This window comes from Harpia harpyja, chromosome 2 (genome assembly GCF_026419915.1).
Source record: "Harpia harpyja isolate bHarHar1 chromosome 2, bHarHar1 primary haplotype, whole genome shotgun sequence".
Classification (NCBI taxonomy): domain Eukaryota; kingdom Metazoa; phylum Chordata; class Aves; order Accipitriformes; family Accipitridae; genus Harpia; species Harpia harpyja.
The window spans coordinates 75,399,300-75,422,215 of record NC_068941.1 but is presented as its reverse complement, the minus strand read 5'-3'; the positions used below and the strand labels follow the sequence as shown (position 1 = coordinate 75,422,215).

At 38.3% G+C, this 22,916-nt stretch overlaps 2 protein-coding genes across 4 annotated transcripts in view; one reads left to right on the top strand and one right to left on the bottom strand.

The window, feature by feature from the left end:
• Window positions 1-800: 800 nt before the first annotated feature.
• ZNF518B (zinc finger protein 518B) lies at window positions 801-14,023 on the top strand. 3 transcript variants are annotated; one of them, XM_052780465.1, is made up of 3 exons: window positions 856-920; window positions 1,469-1,648; window positions 7,697-14,023. In XM_052780465.1, exon 3 carries the CDS (start codon window positions 7,905-7,907, stop codon window positions 11,142-11,144), a length of 3,240 nt encoding a protein of 1,079 aa, XP_052636425.1. In that variant the 5' UTR covers window positions 856-920; window positions 1,469-1,648; window positions 7,697-7,904; the 3' UTR covers window positions 11,145-14,023. The 3 variants fall into 3 exon arrangements, with proteins under 3 accessions (XP_052636423.1, XP_052636425.1, XP_052636424.1); XM_052780463.1 differs by lacking the exon at window positions 1,469-1,648 and having other exon boundaries at window positions 801-920; XM_052780464.1 differs by lacking the exons at window positions 856-920; window positions 1,469-1,648 and adding an exon at window positions 3,170-3,365.
• Window positions 14,024-14,715: 692 nt separating this feature from the next.
• The window catches only part of CLNK (cytokine dependent hematopoietic cell linker), a 29,800-nt gene continuing 21,599 nt past the window's right edge, over window positions 14,716-22,916 (bottom strand). The window contains exons 12-15 of the mRNA XM_052780469.1: window positions 21,298-21,431; window positions 20,840-20,917; window positions 20,556-20,711; window positions 14,716-14,975 (exon numbers count right to left, since the gene is read on the bottom strand). Of these exons, the coding sequence (XP_052636429.1) occupies window positions 14,829-14,975; window positions 20,556-20,711; window positions 20,840-20,917; window positions 21,298-21,431 (515 nt within the window). The 3' untranslated portion in view covers window positions 14,716-14,828. The remainder of the gene's footprint in view (window positions 14,976-20,555; window positions 20,712-20,839; window positions 20,918-21,297; window positions 21,432-22,916) is intronic.

The window sequence follows — 22,916 nt, the reverse complement described above, 5'->3', positions numbered from 1 at the left end:
TCATGTCTAGACAATGGTAAGGATAGTTCAAGCCCTGTTTCCGATTGCTCAAGTACAGAATTGATTGGAAGATGCAACTTACTCGTGGTTTCTCTTATCACACAGAATCCATGCTAACAGAACAATCAGCAAAACGGAGTTTAACTTTGAAGTCATCTAACACAAAGCTCAATTTTAAAGGTGCCACCTGGAAAAACTTTGGGCCCCATGTTAAATCTGGTTTCCTTTTTAAGCAGTGTGGTTAGATACTGCAGTGACGTCAAAGGTACTTTTAGAGGGCAAGATGCTGGCAGTTAAAATCCTTTTTTCTCCCTTCAAATTTGACCAAGAAGAGTTTATTTCACGAGAAATTTGGATTTTATAGGAAGCATCTGAAAACACACGACGACGACGTGCTACTTAACTGAGCAATCCCTGTGAAATGCGTGCCCACACCAGGCGCTAATAAATCACGGTGGTATCAGGGGGAACGTAGAGAGATTACTGGGAACAACAGCTCTTCCTTCGGCCTGTTGTCCTGTCAGAATCCTTGAGGGTCGGCCGGCAGGCAACAACCTGAGGGCGCACCTTCTTACATACCCTCGCCTGCCATCTTGCAGGTGTTCCAACAGCAGCCCAGCTTCGGTCCCCACGCGGCTGCGGGCTGCGCTCCCCGGGGCTCCTCCAGGCGTCACCTCCGCGTCGGGGCCTCCCCCGCGGGGCGCCGGGCCGGGCCGAGCCGCGCAGCGCGCCTGCGCCGCCACCGCCCCCGGGGCGCCTACAGTAGAGCTCTACACGGCGCCGCCGGCGGGAGCAGCGGCGCGGCGCTGGCCAATGGGGCGGCGCGGCGCCGCAGCGGCCGCTGAGGTCAGTTCCGCTGCCGCGGTGGGCCGTCCTGAGGCGGCGGAGGCAGCGGGGGGCTCGCCTTCGCCGTCGCTGAGGTAAGTACCTCAGGGCGGAGGGGGGGGCAGGAGCTGCGGGCCGGGAAGGATGAGGACTGGCGCTGCCTTTTTTCTGCCTCTGGAGACGAGGGGAGCGGTGGCGGCTGGCGGGGTCTGCCCCTGAGGGAGGCAGCCTTTTTTTTTTTTTTTTTTTTTTTTTTTTTTCCTCCTCGTCCTCCTCCGAGCACAGGTGAGGCTCCCCCGCCCTCGGCCCCTGCCAGCCGGCCCAGTACCGCGGCTGTCGCCGGCCAGCTGCCGCCCTGCCCGCCGGCGGAGGAGGGGGGGGGGGGCGGGCCGGGCCGGGGCGGGGGTCCCAGCGGCGAGCGCGCGCCGCGGCCCGGCGGGCCCGCGCGGTGCTGCCCCCTGCGGGCCGGCGGCGGCACTGTGCGGCGGCGCGGGCGGAGCCGCCTCCCCGGCGGCGGCGGCGGGCGAAGGTCTGGGTGGCCTGCGGAGGGTCCGGCGGCCGCCTGGCCGCCTTCGCCCGGGCAGCGGCGGGGCTCGGCCTCCGGAGACGGGCCCTGAGCGAGGGACGTCTCTTTTTCCCGGAGAGGCGGCAACACTTCTGCGTGGGTGGGCTGGATGCCCAAGAAGATGGGATTTTTTGGTGTTGGCTGGCGGGCGCTGCTGTCGCGTGGGCGCCATCAGACTGCTTTAGACTCGCCTGGACTGTAAAGCTGTTGTCCAGGTTTGTCATCTTGGTCTTCTTCCCGAAGAAAAGAAGCTTTCGGGTTAGTAACTTTATTACTGAGCAAAATAGATCATCCTGTGTTTTGTACGTAAATTGTGTTCTTTAGAGTGTTTGGGCACAAGAGTCGTTTAATTAAATCCTACGTTCAATTTTGTTGCAAGAGAATCGATCATAAAAATGTATTACACTGGACACTTAACATAATTTAGACGTATAAAATGACTTGGATTTCTTCTAAATAAATGATCCAGTGTTACTGTAGATGTAGCCGAAGTGTCCTGAAATACATGTTTAATAAAAAAAGTTTGGTTTATTATTAAAAAACCTAATTTTATTTTATGGGATTTTGCTAGCATTCTGTTCTGCATTGTTTCTACAGTAAATGGTTACAGTCAAGGCCCTTTCATTGCACATACAGATAGTATGTGGCTGATTTTAGCAGGAATTAAATCTGTAGAAATGAATTTTAGCATCTAGGTGGGTGTTTTGAGAACTGGGCACGGAGGGATATGTGTTTTTAATGGGACTTTCCCCCTCCTCTCCCATTTTCTTCAGTGCCATACTTGCTTTATTGCTTACAGGCCTTAAAGCTTAGAGTAAGGTAATGCTAAATGCTAGTCGGTATGCTTTGGATATACAGAATGATTTTGAAAATGGTTGTAAATTGTGTGAAATGATGAAATGTGCACCATAATTTTAGAAGTTGATCATACATATAATGATAAACAACTGTATAAACATCTCTGAGCATTCTCTAAAATACTGCTTTTGAGACAGTAGTTATTTGAGAATGCCTTGCTTAGCTTATTGCAAGAAGACCGCCAAGCAATTGAATGATATGTTAGAAATGTGTGTCTTTCAGATACAAATAAAGGTAGGCCTCAGTCCTAGAGCCACAGAGAAGCAGACCTCCATTTCAGTAGAATACTCTATAGTCCATATACATACCTGACTTCCTACAATGTCAATAAATGTCGATAAATTGGACAGTTTTTCACCTATGCATTCTAAAAATAGTGATTTAATTTTAATCCATGTTTTTCATAACTTTATATCATAAATAGTAAAAATTTTGAATGTAATTAAATTTTTTCTGTAGAATGAAATACCTGTATATTGTATAATAAAAGTAAGCTCTGAAAACTTGGTGCATGGTCTTTGCTCTTCTTAATTCTCTGCATTGACATTCCTTATTCATGCTGATGGAAAAACTTCATGTGAATTTCAGATTTTAAAAGTGTTATGACTGTGTGATTAGCTGTTATTCTGAAACAAAATGTCTTTTTAAGAAGAAATATTTGTAGATGAAATTTCTTTGGTGTATTTGAATAGTTTGTTTTTAGTACAAAATCAATTCTTTTAATTAGTACAATACATTATACATGAGTGAAGCACTTTGGATCTCTCCTAGTCATTAGGCCTGAAATTAATGACTGATAATTGTGGCTACGTAGCTGGATTAGTAGAACAGTTAACTCTGCTTGACAGAGATATACTATCCATTCAACGTTGATTGACTATGGCATATATATATATATATAATTGTAAAATACAAACAAGGTAATTTTAAGCTTACACAGAGATTAAGTTTTTCACAGAGACTCAGATTTTACACACTGTATTTTCCTGATGTAGTGATGCACAGTGTCTTCCAATTCTGTTTAAGCTTTTCTCTTAACAGATGACTTGTATGAGCTTTTCAGTACCAAAGCAGGCCTTGATTCTTGGATGCAGTCTTTGAATTTAGTGTGTGAGAGGTGGGTGCTTTGCTGAAGTAAGGTCTTATTTGATCACATACAATAAATGCATGCTGCTTGTCACATACATTTCATTGATAGCAGCATATAATTTGAGATGAAAAAGGGATCTAAAACACTGGAAAAGACATATTTTTCTTTGAAAAGATGAATATTAATGTATTTTAAGTAAATGGAAATTTCAAGATTATAGAATAGTGGGAAGACACTGGCAATTCCTGTCTGACAGTGGCCACATCAGTGGTCTGTAATCTACTGCAGTGCAAAACACTTGTACTGGATGAATTTGGCATAGTCAGGCTGCAGATGATGTTTTTGCCTATTTTCCTTGTTTTTAATTGGTCTTTGTTTTTTAACCTTTATGTAAATGTGATACCCACTGTTTAGAATGCCTTTTGACTCCTGCGGATCTATTGATCTCTGTCTTGAGCAGCAGGGTCCAAGATATACTAGTGTTATGTGAAAGGCAGGACTATTTCCTTTTATTAAATGCCCTACTTTTAAATGTCACTGAATTGCAGATGTTTGGTAGAAGGAGTGGATGAGAAAGTTTGGTTTATCTTCCTTCTATTGTTCTTCTTCCATGTACCTCCAAGTTTCTGCTTCCAATCTTTTTCAAAACTAGGGCCTCTAAATTTTTTTCAATTTCTCCTAATTCAGGTACCTTATTGTATTTCAAAGTATTTTTACAAATTTTTCCTGAATCCATTCCTGTAAAGACAGGGACTGGAATTGATATTAACACTCCTGGTATCTCTTATTCTATTCTTCATCCATCCTGTTCTTGTGTTTGCCATTCAGGCTCCTTGTAGACTTTCAGATATTCCTTTAATGATATCTTTGTATTGGTCTCTGTGCTCTGTATTTGTAACTTGAAAAATTGAGTATGTATCTTTTAATTAAAATTTTCTGAAGCATATCCCCCCCCCCATAGCGGCCCCCCCCCCCCCCCCCCCTTTTCCTGGTATGGAGTGAATGGATGCTGGATTGCACCACCTCTTTGTGTACATTGGTCTCGTTTTTCTGAAGTAATCACAAAAAGCAAATCATTTTTTCAAATATTAGAATGAAATTACAATGTACTTTGGGGCTTGTTTTATCCAAAATAATGATAAAGCGGGCCTGTTTGTATCAAAACTTTTCTTGTTAACTATTTAGCATTCAGGAAAGACTGGTGCAAAAATAGCCAGGGAGATAATAGCCGTGTCACTTCAGCATCACCTGGATATTCAGTTTTTTCTCCCTGTACTGGGTCTGGCTGGAATGGAGTTAAATTTCTTCATAGCAGCCTGTATGGTGCTATGTTTTGGATCTGTGGCTAAAACAGTGTTGATAACTCACCAGTGTTTTGATTGTTGCTGAACAGTGTTTGCACAATGTCAAGGTTTTCTCCCCCCCCCCCCCCGCCTCAGCTGCAGTGAGTAGGCATGGGGTGGGCAAGAGATTGGAAGGGCACTCTGCTGGGACAGCTGGCCAGAATCGGTCAAGGAGATAGTCCATGCCATATAATGTCATGCTCAGCAATAAAAACTGGAAGTAGAGGAAGAAGGGCAGAGGGGTTGGCTTCCAAAGTGGCTGTTGCTCGGAGACTGGCTGGGCATCGGTCTGCTTGTGGAAGGTGCATCACCTCCCCACCTCTTTGCTTCACCTATTAAACTGCCTTTGTCCTGACCCGTAAGCTTTCTTGCACTTTTTCTCCAGTTCATTCCCCTACCTACTCGGGGAGTGGTGGGGAGCCAGCAAGTGGCTGTGTGGCTGCTTGGCTGCTGGCTAGGATCAACCCACTGCAGGTCTGAAATGCAGTTGCAGTAATTAGTGAAACCTGGATTCTGTCAACATGGTATTTGTCACAGGTCTGAATGAAAGCTTGGTTTTGGGGTTATATACCTATTTTTTTTACTTTCATATATAAGGATTTTTGAGTTAGGAAAGTTTAGAAGGATTAAAAGCTTGTTCTTTGAATCATCTCTGTCAAATTTTTCTAGTGTCCTCTTGGACTGACCAGCCCAGATCTGCCTGGTAGATTGAAGCGTTCTTAAAACATTTGACAGTGTGTTTCTTGTACTTTCTTGCTCTTTAAAGGTGGTGGATCCTTTTTCCATGTTGTCCCATAAGGTGACGTTTACAGTGTTAAAATAAAATATAAGAAAACATATTGTGTTTTTAATACTGTTTTTTGTGGTCAAGGGTGGCATAAAAAAGTGCTCTATGCTTGTCTTTTGGTCAGTTCATATGGAGGTCAGTTTCAGTATCAATGGATAGTTGTTAGCAAAAAGCAAATACTGATCTAAATTCACCCTTTCAAATGCAATTTTAGTTCTTTCTTAAAGCTGTATAGAAATCTTCAAAGCATCTTTGGTCTGGATCTTGAGCTTATCAAGATCTCTTATTACCTTTCTCCTGAAATAAAATAGGGGATCTCCTGGACATAGGCCTACCATCACACTTGTGTGTCAACAAGGTTCATCTTAAGTCTAGGAAGTGATATTAGCAGGGGGAGAATAGTCCATCTGAGACTACCACAAATATTTCTTTCCTCTTTAGAATCTGGATAATAGAGGGCATGATGTTACCAACATTAGAACTGCTTAAAAAAAATAATCTTAAGATCATGATGCAGTAGTCATGTATACTTTACTCCTTCCTGGGAAACTGCCATTGATTTGTTTTTCACATCGGGATATAGAGGTTTTTCACACAGAGTTGTACAGTTGTCTGCATTGCAATGAGATGAGATTACTACAGTCCGAAGAAGTACCTGCTGAGGAATTTTACAGGTGTGCAGCTATCCATCTGCTAAGGAGTGAAAAGCCCATTATATTGTCCCTAACCATTTTTCTAACTTTTACTGTTGTTTGAGGTTATATCAGTATATTGCTCTTTGCAGAGCCCCATCTTTAGGGCAGCATTCCTGTAGCAGTTAGGGATATTGGCAGATGGAGCACAGGGAGATGCAAGAAAAACTTTCTGGATCAGATGCTTGCTCTTGTCAAGCCAATGTGGAGATGTACCATAGTGTAAAGTTTTCCTCATTCATGTAGGATTATTGTAACAGGATGCTACCTAGGTGATCTCAGCACTGAGCTTTTGGAGCCCAAATCAGGCCCTGCTCTCTGTAGATAGACTTGGAGAGGAATTGGATTTCAGAAGCAGAAGGCTTCTGTAGGATATATTGAAATCTAAAGGAATCTAAAAGTAACCTTATGAAATAGGGTCTATACATGAATGCAGATCTGTGCAACAGTATGCCTGTAAGTAAGAATGTTTGAGTAAGAAAGATGCTGAGTAGATTTTACTTGTTGCTGTTAGCTTTGGACTTTGTTTTATGTATGTCTCAAAAGGCTAATTTAGTTGTTTATTTTCAAAATAAGAGTGGTCTCATAGTCTTGGCAAAAGCTTAAAGGCTGAGATCTTGTGCATGTTAAATATAGAAAAGAGACCATAAGAGTGCTGGAACCTGTGGGGCCAAACATACTGCAGAAGTTAACGTTGTGGTTTTACACTGATATTACTGTTTGCCTTCTGCCTTCTGTTGCATTGTTTATTTTGATTGACACTTTCTGTATTATCAAGATGGAGTGAATTATTTATATGCTTGTCCACTTACATAGAAGTGATTATACTGTGATATTAATAGAAGTGAAAGTAATTAATTTTGCAGCCGCAGATTGTTTTGACTCCATTACTTTGAAAACAAGTATAAACCGCATCTTGTTGTGAATTAGTGTTCAAGACTCCTTGGATCTGAAACATTGGCACTGATTAGAAAAGAACTTCCTTCTGTACTTCATGAATTTCCATGCTAACTTAAAAATCCTTATATTTAAAAACAAACTCATAGTTATGTGTTTCTCGTAACCATTGTAGTCACTGTCCTTTTTCCTGCTGGGATTCACAAATGAGTGGCACTTGCAATGTTTCATAATATCTTTTCCTGAGTTAAGGGCTGTATATGAACCAAAATCATATTCTGCTGCTCAGTTTTGTTACCAAGTATCTTTCTTGTTAGGCTTATAAATACATTTCTTAAATGTAAAATTTTTCATGACATGGAAGAAATAGCATGAACTCATCAGGTTTTGATGCATAGCAGATAATTTTATGAATTTATGAACATTTTGAATAAGAGCAAACGTTAAAAGATTATTTGATTTGGTATGTTTTGCTTAGAGTTAATGGTTCTATGTGCAGAATACAATCAGTGGTATACTCACAGTAGACTTGCACTCTGTAATTCAGCTGTAGTCCACTAATAGTTCAATTCTTAGTTCATTGTATTTCAGTGATCAGTGAATCGTAACTGACTTAATCTTCTGCTTTTTATTCTTTAGTGCTGCAAGTTGATTGAATAAAATTAAGAACATGGAATATAATATGGATGCAGTTGCTTGAGCACCATTTCTTCCAAAGTGTATATTCTGCAGATTGGTGGCCTGAAGGATTGATTGATAAGCAGCATACACAAGACTAATATCAAGAAAATATTCTGTCTGCTGCTACTGTGTTTGACAAAACTGATGCAGAGTCACGTCTTCTGAAATGCAGTTGAAAATGAGGGAACTTTTACCAAGATTGTACCCTGGCCAAGTTAATGATAAAAATAATTCCTTAACTACATCCCCAAAGCAATCTTCTGAGGATAAAACAAATCCATCAAAAGGAGATGATGACCAAAACTGCTGTTACCAAGGGACTGAGGCTGAGAACAGTAAGTTGTCACTGATAAGCTGCATAAAATGCAGAAGCATTCAGAAAATTTCAATGCAAGATATAGAAAAGCATAAGAAGCTTGGGTGGACTGAAGACAAAAATTTCATGTGCAAGAAGTGCAGTCATATTACACCACCAGCTTTTCATTTTGTTCCTGAGGGTGCCAATGCTGTAGACTTTGAAAAAAGTGAAAAAAAATCCCCAAGTAAAACCCAGAAATCATTTAAAGTTAAAAACTTTCTGCCAGGTAAATACTATTGTGATAAATGTAGATTTTCAACAAAGGATCCTTTGCAGTATAAAAAGCATATAGGTCAACATGAAGAAATTAAATTTATTTGTTCCCACTGCAGTTATGTATCCTACACCAAAGGAGAATTCCAGAGACATTTGGTGAAACACACTGGAACTTTTCCGTATCAGTGTGAATACTGTGAATATGGTGCTGTTAGACATGACTATATAGTGAAACATACGAGAAGAGTACATGAAACACCCACAAAACGGCTGTCAAATACCACCATAAACCACAAGCAAAAGAAGTCAAGTCCAAGCACTTTATATGAAAAGCAGAAATATGATAAAATTCCTTTTCAGAATGAACTCTCAAATTCATCTTCAAGTGTGGTTTGTGAGATTCCAGGTAAAGCAACTAAAACGGTCTATTCGTCTCATGATGTAGAATGTAGCGTAAACACAGCATCAGTCCAGGATAAAACAATATTGGAGGCATCTGAAATAAGTGTATGTGAGAATCAAAGTGTAGAAGTTGAGGTTTATTCTCCAAAAATGGAGCCTTTACAACCTGGGATGCCTTTAACAGTAATTGCACCGTCTGAACTTGTAGTTCCTTCTAACTGTTTAGCTCAGATAGTAGAGATTAAAATAGTGAATGGTGCACAACAGCTGGTTCTTAAACTAATTCCTATGAAAGAAGCAACATACAAACCTGTGAATGGTGCCGAAGAGGAGCTTGAGAATCAAGGTATAGAACGATCTGCAGAAGGAAAAAAAACATCGTCTGTGTCTCAGAATGAGTTACTAACCATGGAAGTGAATGTAGACAAATTATCCAGTGTTAGTAACCAGCTTAATTTGGATAGTACATATGACAAGAATTCTGAATGTCTTTGTTTTTCTGATTCTCAACTCTCAGACTGTAACTCTGTATCTGTACAGAGGGAAGATGCATCAAAATTATGCTTTCATTTGGTGAAAGGTATTGATGTCCATTCAGGTGTTATAGAACTTTGTTCTCCGTCTTTGGTGATGAATACTACTGAAAAAAGTAATCTTAAATCCTCAAGGTGGGAAGTAGATGGAAAAAATAACTTACATTATGACTTGTATTGTTATGAAGAAGGTGTGGATATACCCCCTCCAAAATATGCTGCTATTTCTGAAGATAAAAGTTCCAAGAACATTTCAGTAGAGGCTGCTCAGAAGGGCAAAAATTCTTCTTCTGCAGTCCTTGAACAACAGGATACATTGCCTCTAAAGAGGGATGACAACGAATGTAGGAGTCTGCCAGTCAGCTCTACAGAAACACATGTAGCTGGTAAGGGTTTTGATAAAAAAACTGTAACATCTTCTGAAGCAGGAAAAAACTTTAATGTCACTAAAACTCCACCTTGCAAGAACATGACTTTTGGCTTTAGCAAAGTAAAGAAAGCTGAAACCAATAGTCAAAAGAACAGTCGTCTTCTGGAATCATTAGAACTGCAGAAGATGGAAAATAAAGGCAACGCTTTTGAGGGACCTGTTATTTCGTCTGTATTTTCTCTTAGTGGTGGGGCTGAAAACGTTCCAGAGGGTGTCAGATGGGACAACACAACATGCAATAAGAAGTCAGCATCATTGCTCTGTAGAAAGATTGCTCAGCTCATGTCTGCTGCTGAATCTAACATGAAATCCATGCCTTTGAGATGTCAAGCTTCTAGTAAAAAGGTGCTTTTCCCTCAAGAAAATTCAGCAAGCTGCGAGAGAGTTGTTCCTGCCACTGAAGTGGAACAGTCTACATCTTTGCCTCAAGTGCATGGTAGAAACAGTGTGATTAGTAGTGAAGAACACAGTAAAGATCAGTTGCTTACATTTGCAAGAACATCTAAAAGCAGGGTAACTAAAAATTCCCATGTTGCTACTCCAGTGTTTATCCCTAAAGGGACAATGCTGAGAGTACTGAATGCTACTAGCAGTCAAAACTCAAACGGAACAGAAAACAGGAGTGAAACATCAGCGCCTTCTATGTATTGCAATGAAATGTTTCTGCCTCGCCCGGTTCCCATCAGTGTTTCTGAGACACTTAGCAGTAATTTGCCATGTTTGCCTAATCGGAGTGAACTGAATGCTGAGTCCCGAAGTGTATCACTCAGGCAAAGACCGAAGCGAGAGGCAAGTATTAAAAATAATAGCAAACAAACTGGTGTACCATTTCAGAAAAGCAGTGATGTGAGTAAGCAAAGCAAACCCTATTCAAAAAGTCAACTAGGTCCCAAAAATAAGGCAAAACAAGCAAGCTTCAGGGAACTTCCTAAGAGGAAAACAAGAACTCAGTCAGAAACCAGTTCAAGTTCTGACATGTCATATCTGTTGACAGCAAGACGTCTTCGGCTTGTCCCTTTGAGAACGAATCAGTTGATAAAATGCCCTCGTCGTAACCAGCCAGTTGTGGTACTAAACCATCCTGATGTTGACTCACCAGAGATAATTAATGTCATGAAGACTATCAACAAGTACAAAGGTCAAGTCCTGAAAGTAGTCCTGTCAGAAAGGACAAGTAGTTGTCTTGGTGTCAAACGTTACCGAAAGCGTCTTACTCTTCAGAATGTTGAGACAGTAAACCAAGCAAAAAAGCAGAGTATGCTAAAAATGAAACTTAAAAAGACCCATAAAAACAACTACCAGGTGGTGGAAACTTCACCAGCTGAAACACTTCAGTGTCTGTTTAAGTGTTGGTTTTGTGGAAGAGTATATATGGACCAAGAAGAATGGATAAGTCATGGACAGAGGCACTTGATAGAGGCAACCAAGGGTTGGGATGTTCTTTCTCTTCCAGCAAAAAAGCATTGAGAGACTAGGGGAGGTTTCCCCTCTCATTCTTAATGAGTGCCACTAACTTGCTTGGAAGGGACGATTGAAATAACTGCTTTATTTTGCCAAAAGGTCTCTACTGTTAGTGAAGTGGAAGGAGAGCAGAGTTAAAAAGGTACAGAGAAACCGATAGTGAGGATTAAGCACTACTTTGCACTCTTATGTTTGAAATTTGTATTGGAGGTCAACTTCATCTGTTCCATAGGAGAAATTTGAAAAAGATTTGCTATGCAAACATCTTTCTAGTTAACCATTCTCTGTGCTAGGATACTGTGCTGTAACTGGTTTGTGGTAGGTCTGTATGGATTAAGATCTTAGACAATGAGATCTTTGTAAATTTAACAGGGTTTAGTTTGCTTTATTACAGCATAGTGTTTCAGAGAGCGAGCATACGTGTACTGAAAAGCACCTTTGATCCTCTGTGGGCAGCAAGTGTGTATCATAGGTTTTAGTGGCAAATTAAGCACCGTGCATAAAAAGTAAAACTTAAATGCAAGTACTGTTTCAGTGAAACAAAACCACTTCTGCTGACTTCAGAGGAGATACAAGGGTGTAAACAAGGAATCTGTGGGATCAGAGTTATTCCCACTAGGTCAGATAGCACTAAAAAGTTAAATTTTGTTTAGTACTTAGTCTTTACCTAGCCTGTATTCCGTAGATGTGAGATAGCAGAACACTGTCAGCTTTCTGTACCATCTTTGTTCGGGACAGGCAGAGCCGGAGACATCATCAGACTTGGAGCAATAGGAGAGAGAAGCTTTTGTCTATATGGTGTCAAGGCTGTTCTGAAATCTAAGGATGTAATAGCCAAATGTAAACCCTCTACTACTATGTGTGTGTAGCCTGATAGAAACACGTTTGCAGAATTGGGCATTTGGTTAGAACTCTAGTTAGTGAGTTAATGCTTATTTACAGGGGGAACTTGCTAGACATGAAGATTTTTCAAAATGAAAAACCGTGCTGCACAGCTTTTACATTGACAGTGTTGAACCAGATTTTCAGTGCAATCTTTCATCCTTAAGAATTTAGATGTTAGAATATATTTTTTGTAGGCCTAAATTCATACAAGCATGTGCCTAGTTACAATGTACATCTAACGTGTATCGACTGACTTCAGTGCAGTGTAAACATTGCTCAGTTGCTTAAACACTTTCCTAAATTAGGGCCAAATTTCAGGTTTTTAGTGAAGAAGAGGGATGGATGATACTGAAGTCTAATGTTTTTGTACATGAACAATAGATGTTTTTCTTCATCTTGTCAATTTTATATCATTTTAAAATCTGAATTATATTGAAGCACATATTTACAATTAAAATCACATCTTACATTTTTACAGATAAGAAGATCAATACTGACTAATGCTGGATGTGTGTTCTGTGTTTGAACTGGGACTACTCTTGAAAAACTGGTAGTCCCTAACTCTTTTCACTGGTGCATTTTTGTAAACAGTTTAAGCTGGGAATATTTTTTTATATACTCCAGCAAATTATACATTGTTTTGATAAAGTATGTATCGTATCTGCATTGAAATGTAAATATTTTAAAACATTGCTTTCCCATCATTTTGCAATACAGTGTTAAAATCCTTCAGATGGTGCTTTAAGTCAGATCTTTTTCATCATATACACATGGAAAATTTTTGTATCATTTCTATCAGACTAGCCTATTCCATGGAACAAACTTCTTTTTGTCTGTTTTGTCAATAATAATGAAATGACAGTTCTCATTTTGTATTCAAATGGAATTATATTTTTTTAGATGGGTACACTAGCGGGGTTTTTTTCACTTCATATACTTTGATGCCAAACCTAACAGTACTATTTGCATTTTCAGTTGTGAAAATAGCTTCCATTTTAAAATTCTGGCATATCACATACAATAAATATTGAAATTCTTAACATAAGAAAAAAACATGGTTAAAATTCTTCCTTTGTTTTAATTCCTTCAGTCCAGGTTACTGTTTAAATTAATTTTGTTTCTGTAGAAGCTACTAAATAAATAGTTTTGAATTTGCTTCATAATAGTTGTCACTGGCAAAATTAGAACATTCCCCATGAAAGCTGTAATGGGGGGGGATGGGGGAAGCATTGCCACTCAGCTTTATAAACTCTAGGTGGTTTAATTATACTAGTAATGCTTGTCTTTTGTAAGCAAGTTTACTGTTTTAGTAAACATCTGCAAAGCTTTGTATGTCACTGCCATAATCTGCTATCTAAATTGTTAAGATGTGTTTTTTTCCATGGGTTTAATTTAGAAAATATTTTTTTTCTTTTAACATGAAAACCTTTTGTAAGTTAAATTGTATGATGGCTATGAAACTCTTAAAGCAGATTATGTCATGCCTCTTTTCCTTTTTATGAGCTCTGCTAAACTCTACTTAGCAGCTTCTGTTTTGTTAATTTTCATTCTTCTTATTAGATAATGTCATGTCAGAATAATTTCCTTCAATTTTAACAGTCTCAGTGGTTTGAGAGAAAAAGTTATAGTGAGTGTTCTCTTGCATTTTGATGCAGCATCGAGAAATAAAAAGTTTGCAAGAAAGTAAAAACCAACTGCTAAATTATTTTAGAGCTAGTTTGTGCCACTACATACTATGTCATAAATTGGGTTGGAATGTCATGTTTTGGGCTTGAATGTTGTTATTCTTGTTCCTATTCTGTAAGGGCAAAGTAACTGAGGTTCCTTTCTTGGTATATTCCAATTACCTAGTCAAACTTCTGAGTGTGCTTAGAAAGGAAGACTATGGATGCTTTGCAGAAAAATACTCAAGTTTGCCTTTCATATTTATAATGAATTTAGTTAAGCCTTCCAAAACTCAAATTATATGAATAAATATTACTGTATTTTTTTCTGAAAAATATTACCTTCTTGTCTTCTTTGATACACACTGGAACGTGTTTTCTTGCTGAGTTTGAAGCACATCTACTGTTCCTACTCATTTTTATTTCTATATTTGCACATGGTGTGAATTCAAAGGGACTGTTGCATAATGGTCCTACAGTGTGTTTGAAGGCCTAGATATGGAATACAAGTATCTGCTACTTAAGCTAAAGAATAAGTGTTAGTTAAGTAATAGAACGTACATAATTAAAGCTAGCTTTATAACCTGCTTCAACACCTATGAGCATCAGCTGACGCCCACTGACTTCAGTGGCTGCTGAGCACAGCTTCTTGTTGTGCAAACACATACACACACCGAATGAAATTGTTAAAGAGTTGAGTACTCAGATAAATAGCATTTCATGTGTATTTTTAAAAGCAAGAGTATTTTTTGTATAACCATAGTATGCTTTATTAGATTTTGCTACTACCTGAGCTTCAGTGACATTTAGGTAAGCAAGATTGACTTTGGTTTTTGTCTTGTGTTAGAAGGTAGAGTGCAAAATAAGCAATTGCTCAATTATTGTCAAGATATCAAGACTAGTCACTCTTGACACTTTTCTGTGAATTAATACAATGGCATATACTTTATATACTCAAAGTTAAATTACAAGAATCAGAAAATGGAGTAGATCTGTATTCTCAGCTGGAGAGAAGTTTTTTAGTGGAGCATTTAGTATGCTTCATAATATTATGGGGAGCTCCTCACTCAAAAGGCTGATCTGATTTTTGAGACATTTAAATAATTGTTCTATTTACATTTATACAAACAAATCGGTGACATTAAGGCAGAAAACATCTTTTGCACGACTTGAATGGATATGTAAGGTAGCATTGTTCTCTCTGGATTCCTGATTTATCCTTTCCGTCAATGAGTGTGATGGGAACATTTTTGTAGAAGTCAATGATCTCTTTCACAGAATTAAATTTCTGGAGGAAAGAGAAAAATTGTAATCAGTGACTGAAAATGAAATTGCTAGATGGTTTTATCTATAACATTAAAAGACTTGGAAATGACAGTATTAGAAATAGGTAATACTTTGCCTAGAATTATGATTAGATTAGATGGAAGCAATCATAAAAGGAAAAGGACCAGATTTTAATCTTCTTATTTCCTTTATGTGTCCCTGTCTTGTGTAGGAGAAAGCAGTTGACTGCTTAGGGCAAAAGGGGAGCATGTCTAAGCCCTGAGAATGCAGTACCACCTGTAAAAGTTTGTGCTGGCAGATGTGATGATAGATTTTGAAAAGATGAAGCAACTGTAAATCATTACTAACTTTACCCTGTCAAAAGTTACACTTAATTAGTAGTACATGATACTTTACACTGTGAGTTTCTTTGTATCTTTTTAAATGTAGCTTTTATTTTCCCATTCCATTCACTGAGAAAGTTGCTATAAAATCCCTTTAAAGTATGGAACAAGAAGGGTCTCAGCAGGGTTTTAGTCTTGTTCTCTGGTGTTCAAAACAATGACATCCTCCAAGCCTGTTCCTAAAATGATAAAGGTGTGGTTCGAGATTCCCAAACTGATCAAACAGCAACGGAAAGCTATCCAAGGTATTTATCCTCATCTGTCCTGGTGGGAGTCTCTTAATCCTGCCATCCCAACGGTTAGCAGTCCTTCAGTTGAAATAATTATCTTCCCTGTGTGTAATTTCTAAGCTCTCATCACACCACTAAGCTGTCATCACATCACTATTCCTTCTCTTGAGCTATTCTTTGGACTCATTGGCATTGAATCACTAGAACTGTACACAGTAATGCAAGCCTACTGTGACATTAATACTTATCTTTTATCTATTACATCACATTTACTGTAAGCATGGGCATTCATTGTATGTGTGATGATATCTCATGGTAGTCTTTGTCATCTCCACTGGATCCACACCTAGTTTATAACAAGAGAATCTGATAAAATCTGTGATTTGGTGAAACTGTTCCTGTATTATTTTAAGATGAAAATTATTTGATCTCAAAACCAGTGTGCTAATTTTTTAAAGTTTTGTTTTGATAATTTTTACTTGTATGCATTTGTTCCACTTTGCTGTTTTGTCTTTGCCTTATGTTCAAGGTCACTGTTGCTACTAGAAATCTAGGCAAAACTCTGGTTTGTATTTCATGCTGTACTGAAGTAATCCTAACTTTTTTTATTCTAAACTTTCTCTATCAGCACCAGTTCTTTTCCTGTTTTCTAATTTTTTTTTTTGTTGGTTGGAAAGTTAAAGAGTCTTACTGTAATTGTTCACGTCTGGAAATTTAACTTGGCTTCATTTGGTTAATGTCACTATTTTTCATCACTGTACCTTTAAGCTGTAGCTCTTTGGTGATGTGAGAAAGACCTCTCAGGTGTTACTTAGATCTTTTTTCCTATTTTATTTCAGCCTGTACTCTTATTCAAGTTAGTGAGATCTAAAATATTAAGCTTTTGAGTCTCTTCATGGCTGCTAGAACATGAAGATGACTTAGACATCATAGTTATGAGCACTGATGTTCCAGAATTTCATGTTTCTGGCTCTTTTAATGGAACCTCACACTTTGTTTGGTGTAAAGACACCTAAAGACATAAAGATGAAGAAAATTTAATACTTAGATTTGTTCATTTCCCTTCACTGTCTGAAGAGACTCAAACTGATCTCTGCTGTCATAGGAATGTCCTATCTGCTGGTCTCCACACTGTTCTGGGGAGATAAAAATAGGGTCTCAAGGATTGCTCATGAAAGGTGTAGTTTTGAGTTGCATTGGGGTGGTGATAGGACTGTAGAGTACGTCACACATCCTGAATGAGAACAGTTCATTTTTGAACTGTCATTTAAGATGTGGACAAGATGTTTACCTTGTAAACATCTCTCAGTTGAAAGCATTAGCATCCCCTGAGAGGTGTTCACTGTGCCCATTTTCCTGGCAGTAACTTTTGACAATGCTGTCACTGGAAGGCATTGTGGAAGTTCTTCCTCATCTACTCTGACGAGTCAGGCCAGTTTAATGGCTGATGAAGGTAGATGGAGCTAATCCATTTGATTCATTTTGAAGTTAACTGAGTTGAAATGATGTGACTTGCATGACCGATGGTTTGAAAATGAAAGTTAGCTGCAAATAGTGATAGGGAGTGGTGAGGATGGAGAAAACATCTGTGGCCGGAACAGTGAGATCCAGAGATACACATCAGGCTGTGCTCTGAGCTTCTGTGTAAAACAGGCACTGAGTTGAAGAGCCTACTTCTGCCTTTGATTTTTAGTTACTGCATTGTGAGTTGAGCCTGATGCTGCAGACATGCTAAAAGCATGTATTTTGTGTGTGGCAGATCTAATTTTGCAAAGGAGGTAAGAAAAATACTTAAATTTTGTGTCACGATTGGCTATAAATGTGAGCAAGGTTTTGATCTCTATCTTTAAAAGAACTATGTATGTGAAAAGAAACAGCATTACAGGTGTCTCTGGATCTTTAATATTGAAAACTGACTGGAGTAGAGGAAGGCAACAGTCAAGTAAAGGATGCTCAGGACAGCAGTTTTGAATGTAAATGACTAAATTCCATATATGTCCCATTTGGGGATCTGGTCTTTATAGCGTTATGTGATTTGGCCTTTAGTGAGCTCAGTATAATATATTAAATACTTATGTAGGTGTGAACATCTGTGGCTAAATTGCTAGCAAAAGATACAGCTCCACTAACAGAATTAGTGGTGGGGTTTTTTTCCCTCTACTTGCATTCATTATATTGCAGCTTGATGCTAATTTAGCTGCATGGAACTTCAGTTACTTCTAACATAAAACTCTGATGATCAACACTTCCCTCCCCCCCCCCCCCATGGTCTTATAGGACTACATAAGGATTAATGATGGAAGCACTCATGAAAGTTGAATTAAATACATTTTAAAAAAAATAATTGAAAACCTTCTTTGATGATACAAAGTGTTAACAACTCATAAACTGCATATGAAAAATCAAAAGTTGCAATAGGATAAGGAAAACTTTGAATAATTACGTTTACGTGTAAGGAAACCTGTGTTTTCGATGGATGAAAATAGACTAATCCAAAAGCGAAAACACTGCAGAAAATCTGTAAGACTGAACCTTTGAATAAAATCACCAACTAGGGAGAAATGTAATAGGTCTGCACCTGTCGTTGTTGTTTAGGTTTCTTTCTCTTTGGCAGGTGAAGAGGGAATATTCAGCTAATCTAGATAAAGCAGCTGGTTGGTCTGCATTGCATACTGCAAAATGTGGTGTAGCAAAGGGTTTCCCTGCAGAGGGACAATGCAGAGCACTCTGGAAAGCATTTTAACAGGCATCGGAAAATTATTGGCAGCAATTTTGCTGTAATTCACAGCCTTACAAATTGTTTTCACCCTTCTGATATAAGAACCTTAAGTGAGCTGCAGAAGTTGAGGTAACAGTTATCAAGAAAGAGCATTTTTGGGGATCCTTTGAGACTGCCTGAGATCGAAGTAGCTCTTCAGAGCAAGGTTGGTGCCACTGATTGTTCATTATTGCACATGTGCTCTGTGCCCAGTTAAATCTATTTTCATGTCTGCTGCTGAGAGTAATCCATAGAAGTAGGAGGCTGTCATCTCTGTGGCTCCCTGGTACTACACATCACTGACTAGCAAAACAATTCTGAAATTTTCCTGTTGTAATTGATCTACAGGAGGATTTCTGAGTTAAAGAGAAACAATACTCAAAAAAGAAGGCTTAAGGTAACATGTTATGATTACAGATTTGGCATGGTAGACCCAAGTGTTAAGATGTACTGTTGGTTGTTAAGTAGATGCTTGAAATCCTTATTCTGGAATTGTAACTTTCCAGTTTGACTGTTGTCAGTCCAGACCCGCTGTTTTAAGGTACGTACTTTGTGCGCACGAGTTGGAATAAACAACAAAGTCGTGTATTTCCTGAGATGGTAGGGATTGTGTTCTCTTTCCTTTTAGTTCAGTAAAAATTGTTCACGTGTTGTTCAGCTAATTTCTAGTTGCCTTAATTGTTAAAGCTGTTAAAATGATGAAAATTTAGTTTTATGTCTTTATTTGTAGCATACCATGCACATATTACATTATCCTGTAGTGTACCATATTTCACTTCCATTCCACTTTTTTAGTCATTCATTGTTTCTAATGTGAAGCTTTTTTTTATCAGGGCCATTATAGGAAGACTAAACTATGTAAGAACCATGGAAAACTAAAGTTGCTTTCTCCTAAATCATACTAAAACTCCAGGAAATTATCTGGAAGGTTCAGTTCAGAAATGCAGCCAATGTTATACAGAAGACTGATGGTTTACTAGTACCTGCCGTACAGTTCTCTATTTGTTCTACCCGTCTGCTTCCCAAACTGTTTCAGTGTGCTTGAACAATGAAGGATATATTTTTCCCTCATTATTAAACCAATGTTCCTGAAGAACAACTTGCCAGTAAACCTTGCCCCTCATTTTTGAAAGCTCATGAATCTTTTCCCATGTTTTCTAGTAAGAATCCAAATGTAAATCTTGGACCTGCCAAATTTCTTAAGTTAGCTTGGGCCAGTTTTGATTTCAGTATTTTTTGAGTCTATCTAGAGAAAAGATAAGTTTGGGAAGTATTGACATGCATGAAAAAGACGAAATTGAAGATTCAGCTACAGAGGCTTTGCTGTTTCACCTTAGTTGGATTTCTGTCTGTCACTTACATAGCTAATAACCCTCATAGTAGGTTGTTGCTTTGCTTTTTTTGCCGCACAGCTGAGCATTCTTTTAAGTTTTACGTTTTTTTTGGTGAGTATCACATCTTTATAGAGATGACTGTTTCAGTTTTAACATTTTTCTTCTGTGAAGGACATGCAGATACAGTATTTGTTATTTAACCATATAGGTAGAATAAGAATTAGACTCATATCATGAATATAATTGATTTTAATTATGCAAAAAAGCATTGCTAATCTAAAGGGATTTTCTAATTGAAATTTACCGTATCTGAAAGACTGATTGGTGGGAACCCACATGATTTAATTGCTTCTGAATATCCATGACCACTTTTGTCCTATTTCCTCATTTTTTTTTTTTTTTAAAGGTACTAATCCCGCTTTTGTTGTATGAGAGACAGACAATAAGAGACATGCAGCAATAACAGCAACAGGCCATACCGTCAGATATGTGGAGTTGTATATATTTTAAAATATATGCTTATAACAAGTTAAAAAATATGCTAAAATAATACATATACCTGGAAAGGGAGGACTTTTCTTTCCCGTTTACTTTGCAGGTGTTAGAGTAGGTAGAAGTATTATAAGTAATTAGGAAATCTTCACATTGATTTAAATCTGAATCTGAGCATGGTATGTAAAATTCATTTTTTAATTTATTATCCTGAAGTTGCTTGAAACTTTGAGACATACTTGAAATGAGAGTATTGTAAAAGAAACCTTAATGAAACAGCAAGTTTGTTACGTGGGAGAGTTTGTAACTAACCTTTAGTATTAAGAACTTGTGAAGTGTGACATAAAAGCAATAGACTGTAACATTAGATGGGATTTTACTTACATCATCTCCTCTGAGCCCTGTTCCCAGTGCATATTGTTGGCTGTCTTCCAGAAAACGTACTTTAATGTTGTATACTTTTCTTCCGTAATAGACAACCAAAACGTATGGCTCAGCATTTGATTTCTTTGAACAATCTCTAACCAAGAATGTTTCATCCTGTATGACACATTTAAATTACGGATTGTATGGTTAGTTCACAACAAAACTTGTAAGCCATCGTGGACAGTTTACAGACATGTTCTCTAAGAGTTTACACCCCAGGTTTTGAGATAAATTGTACTTACAGTGTTTTCCTGTAACAGTGCCTTCTCTGCTTCATGGCGATCATATTCTCCAATGTACCATTCATATTTGTTTAAATCCTTGATTTTAAGATAGCATAATCAGTGTACAGAAATCAACCACAGTTGGCAGAAGCAAAAGCCAGTGAAAACAGGTTATATCTAATCTGCATTTAAAGAAAGTTTAGCAGAATTTATAAAAATAATTGTAATGCATCTATATGGAGAAGTCCTGTTAGGAAATCTGAATCAAATTAGACATTTAAATTCTTATCCATGGTTTCAAGAGCTCATATTGGACTTGTTTTTAAGGGTGCTGAATACCCACAGCTTTCAGACTGTTTAACGTCTTGGGGGAATGTTTTCAGTAAACAGCAGTTCTTGTGCTCTTTGTGTGTGCCCTATAGTGATAATCCTGTTTTCTAAAAACCTGTATCTTTATGAAGCAAAGCATTCTTTACCTTTTCAGTGGGTTGGGTAAGAGATTGCGTTTCCCGTTCTACAAGTGAATGTTTTGATTTATTTTTGAATGCTGCATATGGTGTAGGAGGTGTTGACCTCTTCACTGACAAATTCTCCACATTTAATGTGGACCCTGTAAAAGTAAATTCAGAAGGAAAAAAGTTGTATTTTTTTAAACTTAAGTTATAGTTTCATTTTACTTTATCAGTTTTATTTAGTAAGTCTGAGAATAGCATTTACCATTTAGAAATACAGTATTGTGCACTAACCTTTAAAATTTAGAGCTGTCAGTTATGAGTGGTCTTGTGCTAATGCAGCATCAGTGATTTCAGATTCATGCCCCAAGAGATTTAACACATTAGTTTCCTGATGTTTTTTTAATTGCCATCACTCTGCCAGGTTCTTGCACACATCACAAAATATTAAAAATAAACTACAAATAAAATAGCAAATGCTAAATAAAATAATAAATATAGGACAAGTGTAATGGTTCATTCTGTTCTACTTTCACCTTTTGAGCCTCTTTTATTTGTGTTGGATCAGAGCTGCTGTTATGTTGGATCATATTAAAGCCCCTTATTATCCCATTGCCAGCTAGCATTGTTTCTGCCAAGCTGTTGAAACCTTAAAACATTCAGAGGTTCTGCCATGCTGATGCATTTCAGTCTGCTCTGCAACTTGTTTCAATTAATAAATTTAGAACCAAGAACTGCAGTTGCTTTTGCATTAAGAAAAAGATGAAGGTGGTGGTCCTCTGCTGCATGTTCCTGCTCCATACTGCTGTGCTGAGAAGACAGCTGACTGAGGGAGCTTACATAGCTGAAAACCATCCTCCCAAAGTAAATGTGATTTGCTGTCTGTAGATTTAGGGCTGCCGTTTACCAGCTGGACCCAGCTTGCCATGTCACCGGGGAGCTGTGTGAGCGCAGGGGATGGGGCAGGAACACGAAGCATGGGGTGATGTAGGAGGCTTGGACTGAGTCCGATTAGGATGCAGCAGAAACAGTCTGAGAAAAGCAAGGGCTTGCTTTCAATGTATAGGTCAAATGCAGTTTGCAGGTACATGACATGGTGAAAAAATGGTTAACTGAAGATAAAAACCATCATAGCCTGCTCTACAACAGAAAGCATTTTTGTTTGTTTCATGCAGTGCTGGTGGGAGAAATGACCTAGTGTGTCTGTTGTAAGAGTAAATGAGAAAAATGTGATTATCAATGGCTTCCATCTTTTCCCTCTGGTTACTGTCACGAGAGACAGTACTGTTTGCCAAAGCGGTATTTAATTATGTTTTATCTATTGTTCATGCTTTATCAGTTTATTATTTTTCTGCCTATACATAGCACATGACAGAATATTAAAGAAATTTTATTTGGAAGACATTCTTTTACAGAAGAAAAATGGTTTTCAGAGTGTTTCACTGTTTCATGCATACATGTAACATGTTCTGGTTTATAACAGCATTACATTTGTTTTTAAGACAGTAAACAACATCCACTGATCTCAGTAGACAAACAGCCATGATCTTCAGCAGGCAATCAGTCCTCTCAGAAATGAAATCCCTGTTCAAAGGGTCTGGGACCAGACATCTACGTTTTGTTTCTGCAAACAATTTGAGTTG

Coding starts and splice junctions, on each gene's coding strand:
- ZNF518B (XM_052780463.1), top strand. CDS start 7,905: ATGCAGTTGAAAATGAGGGAACTTTTACCAAGATTGTACCCTGGCCAA.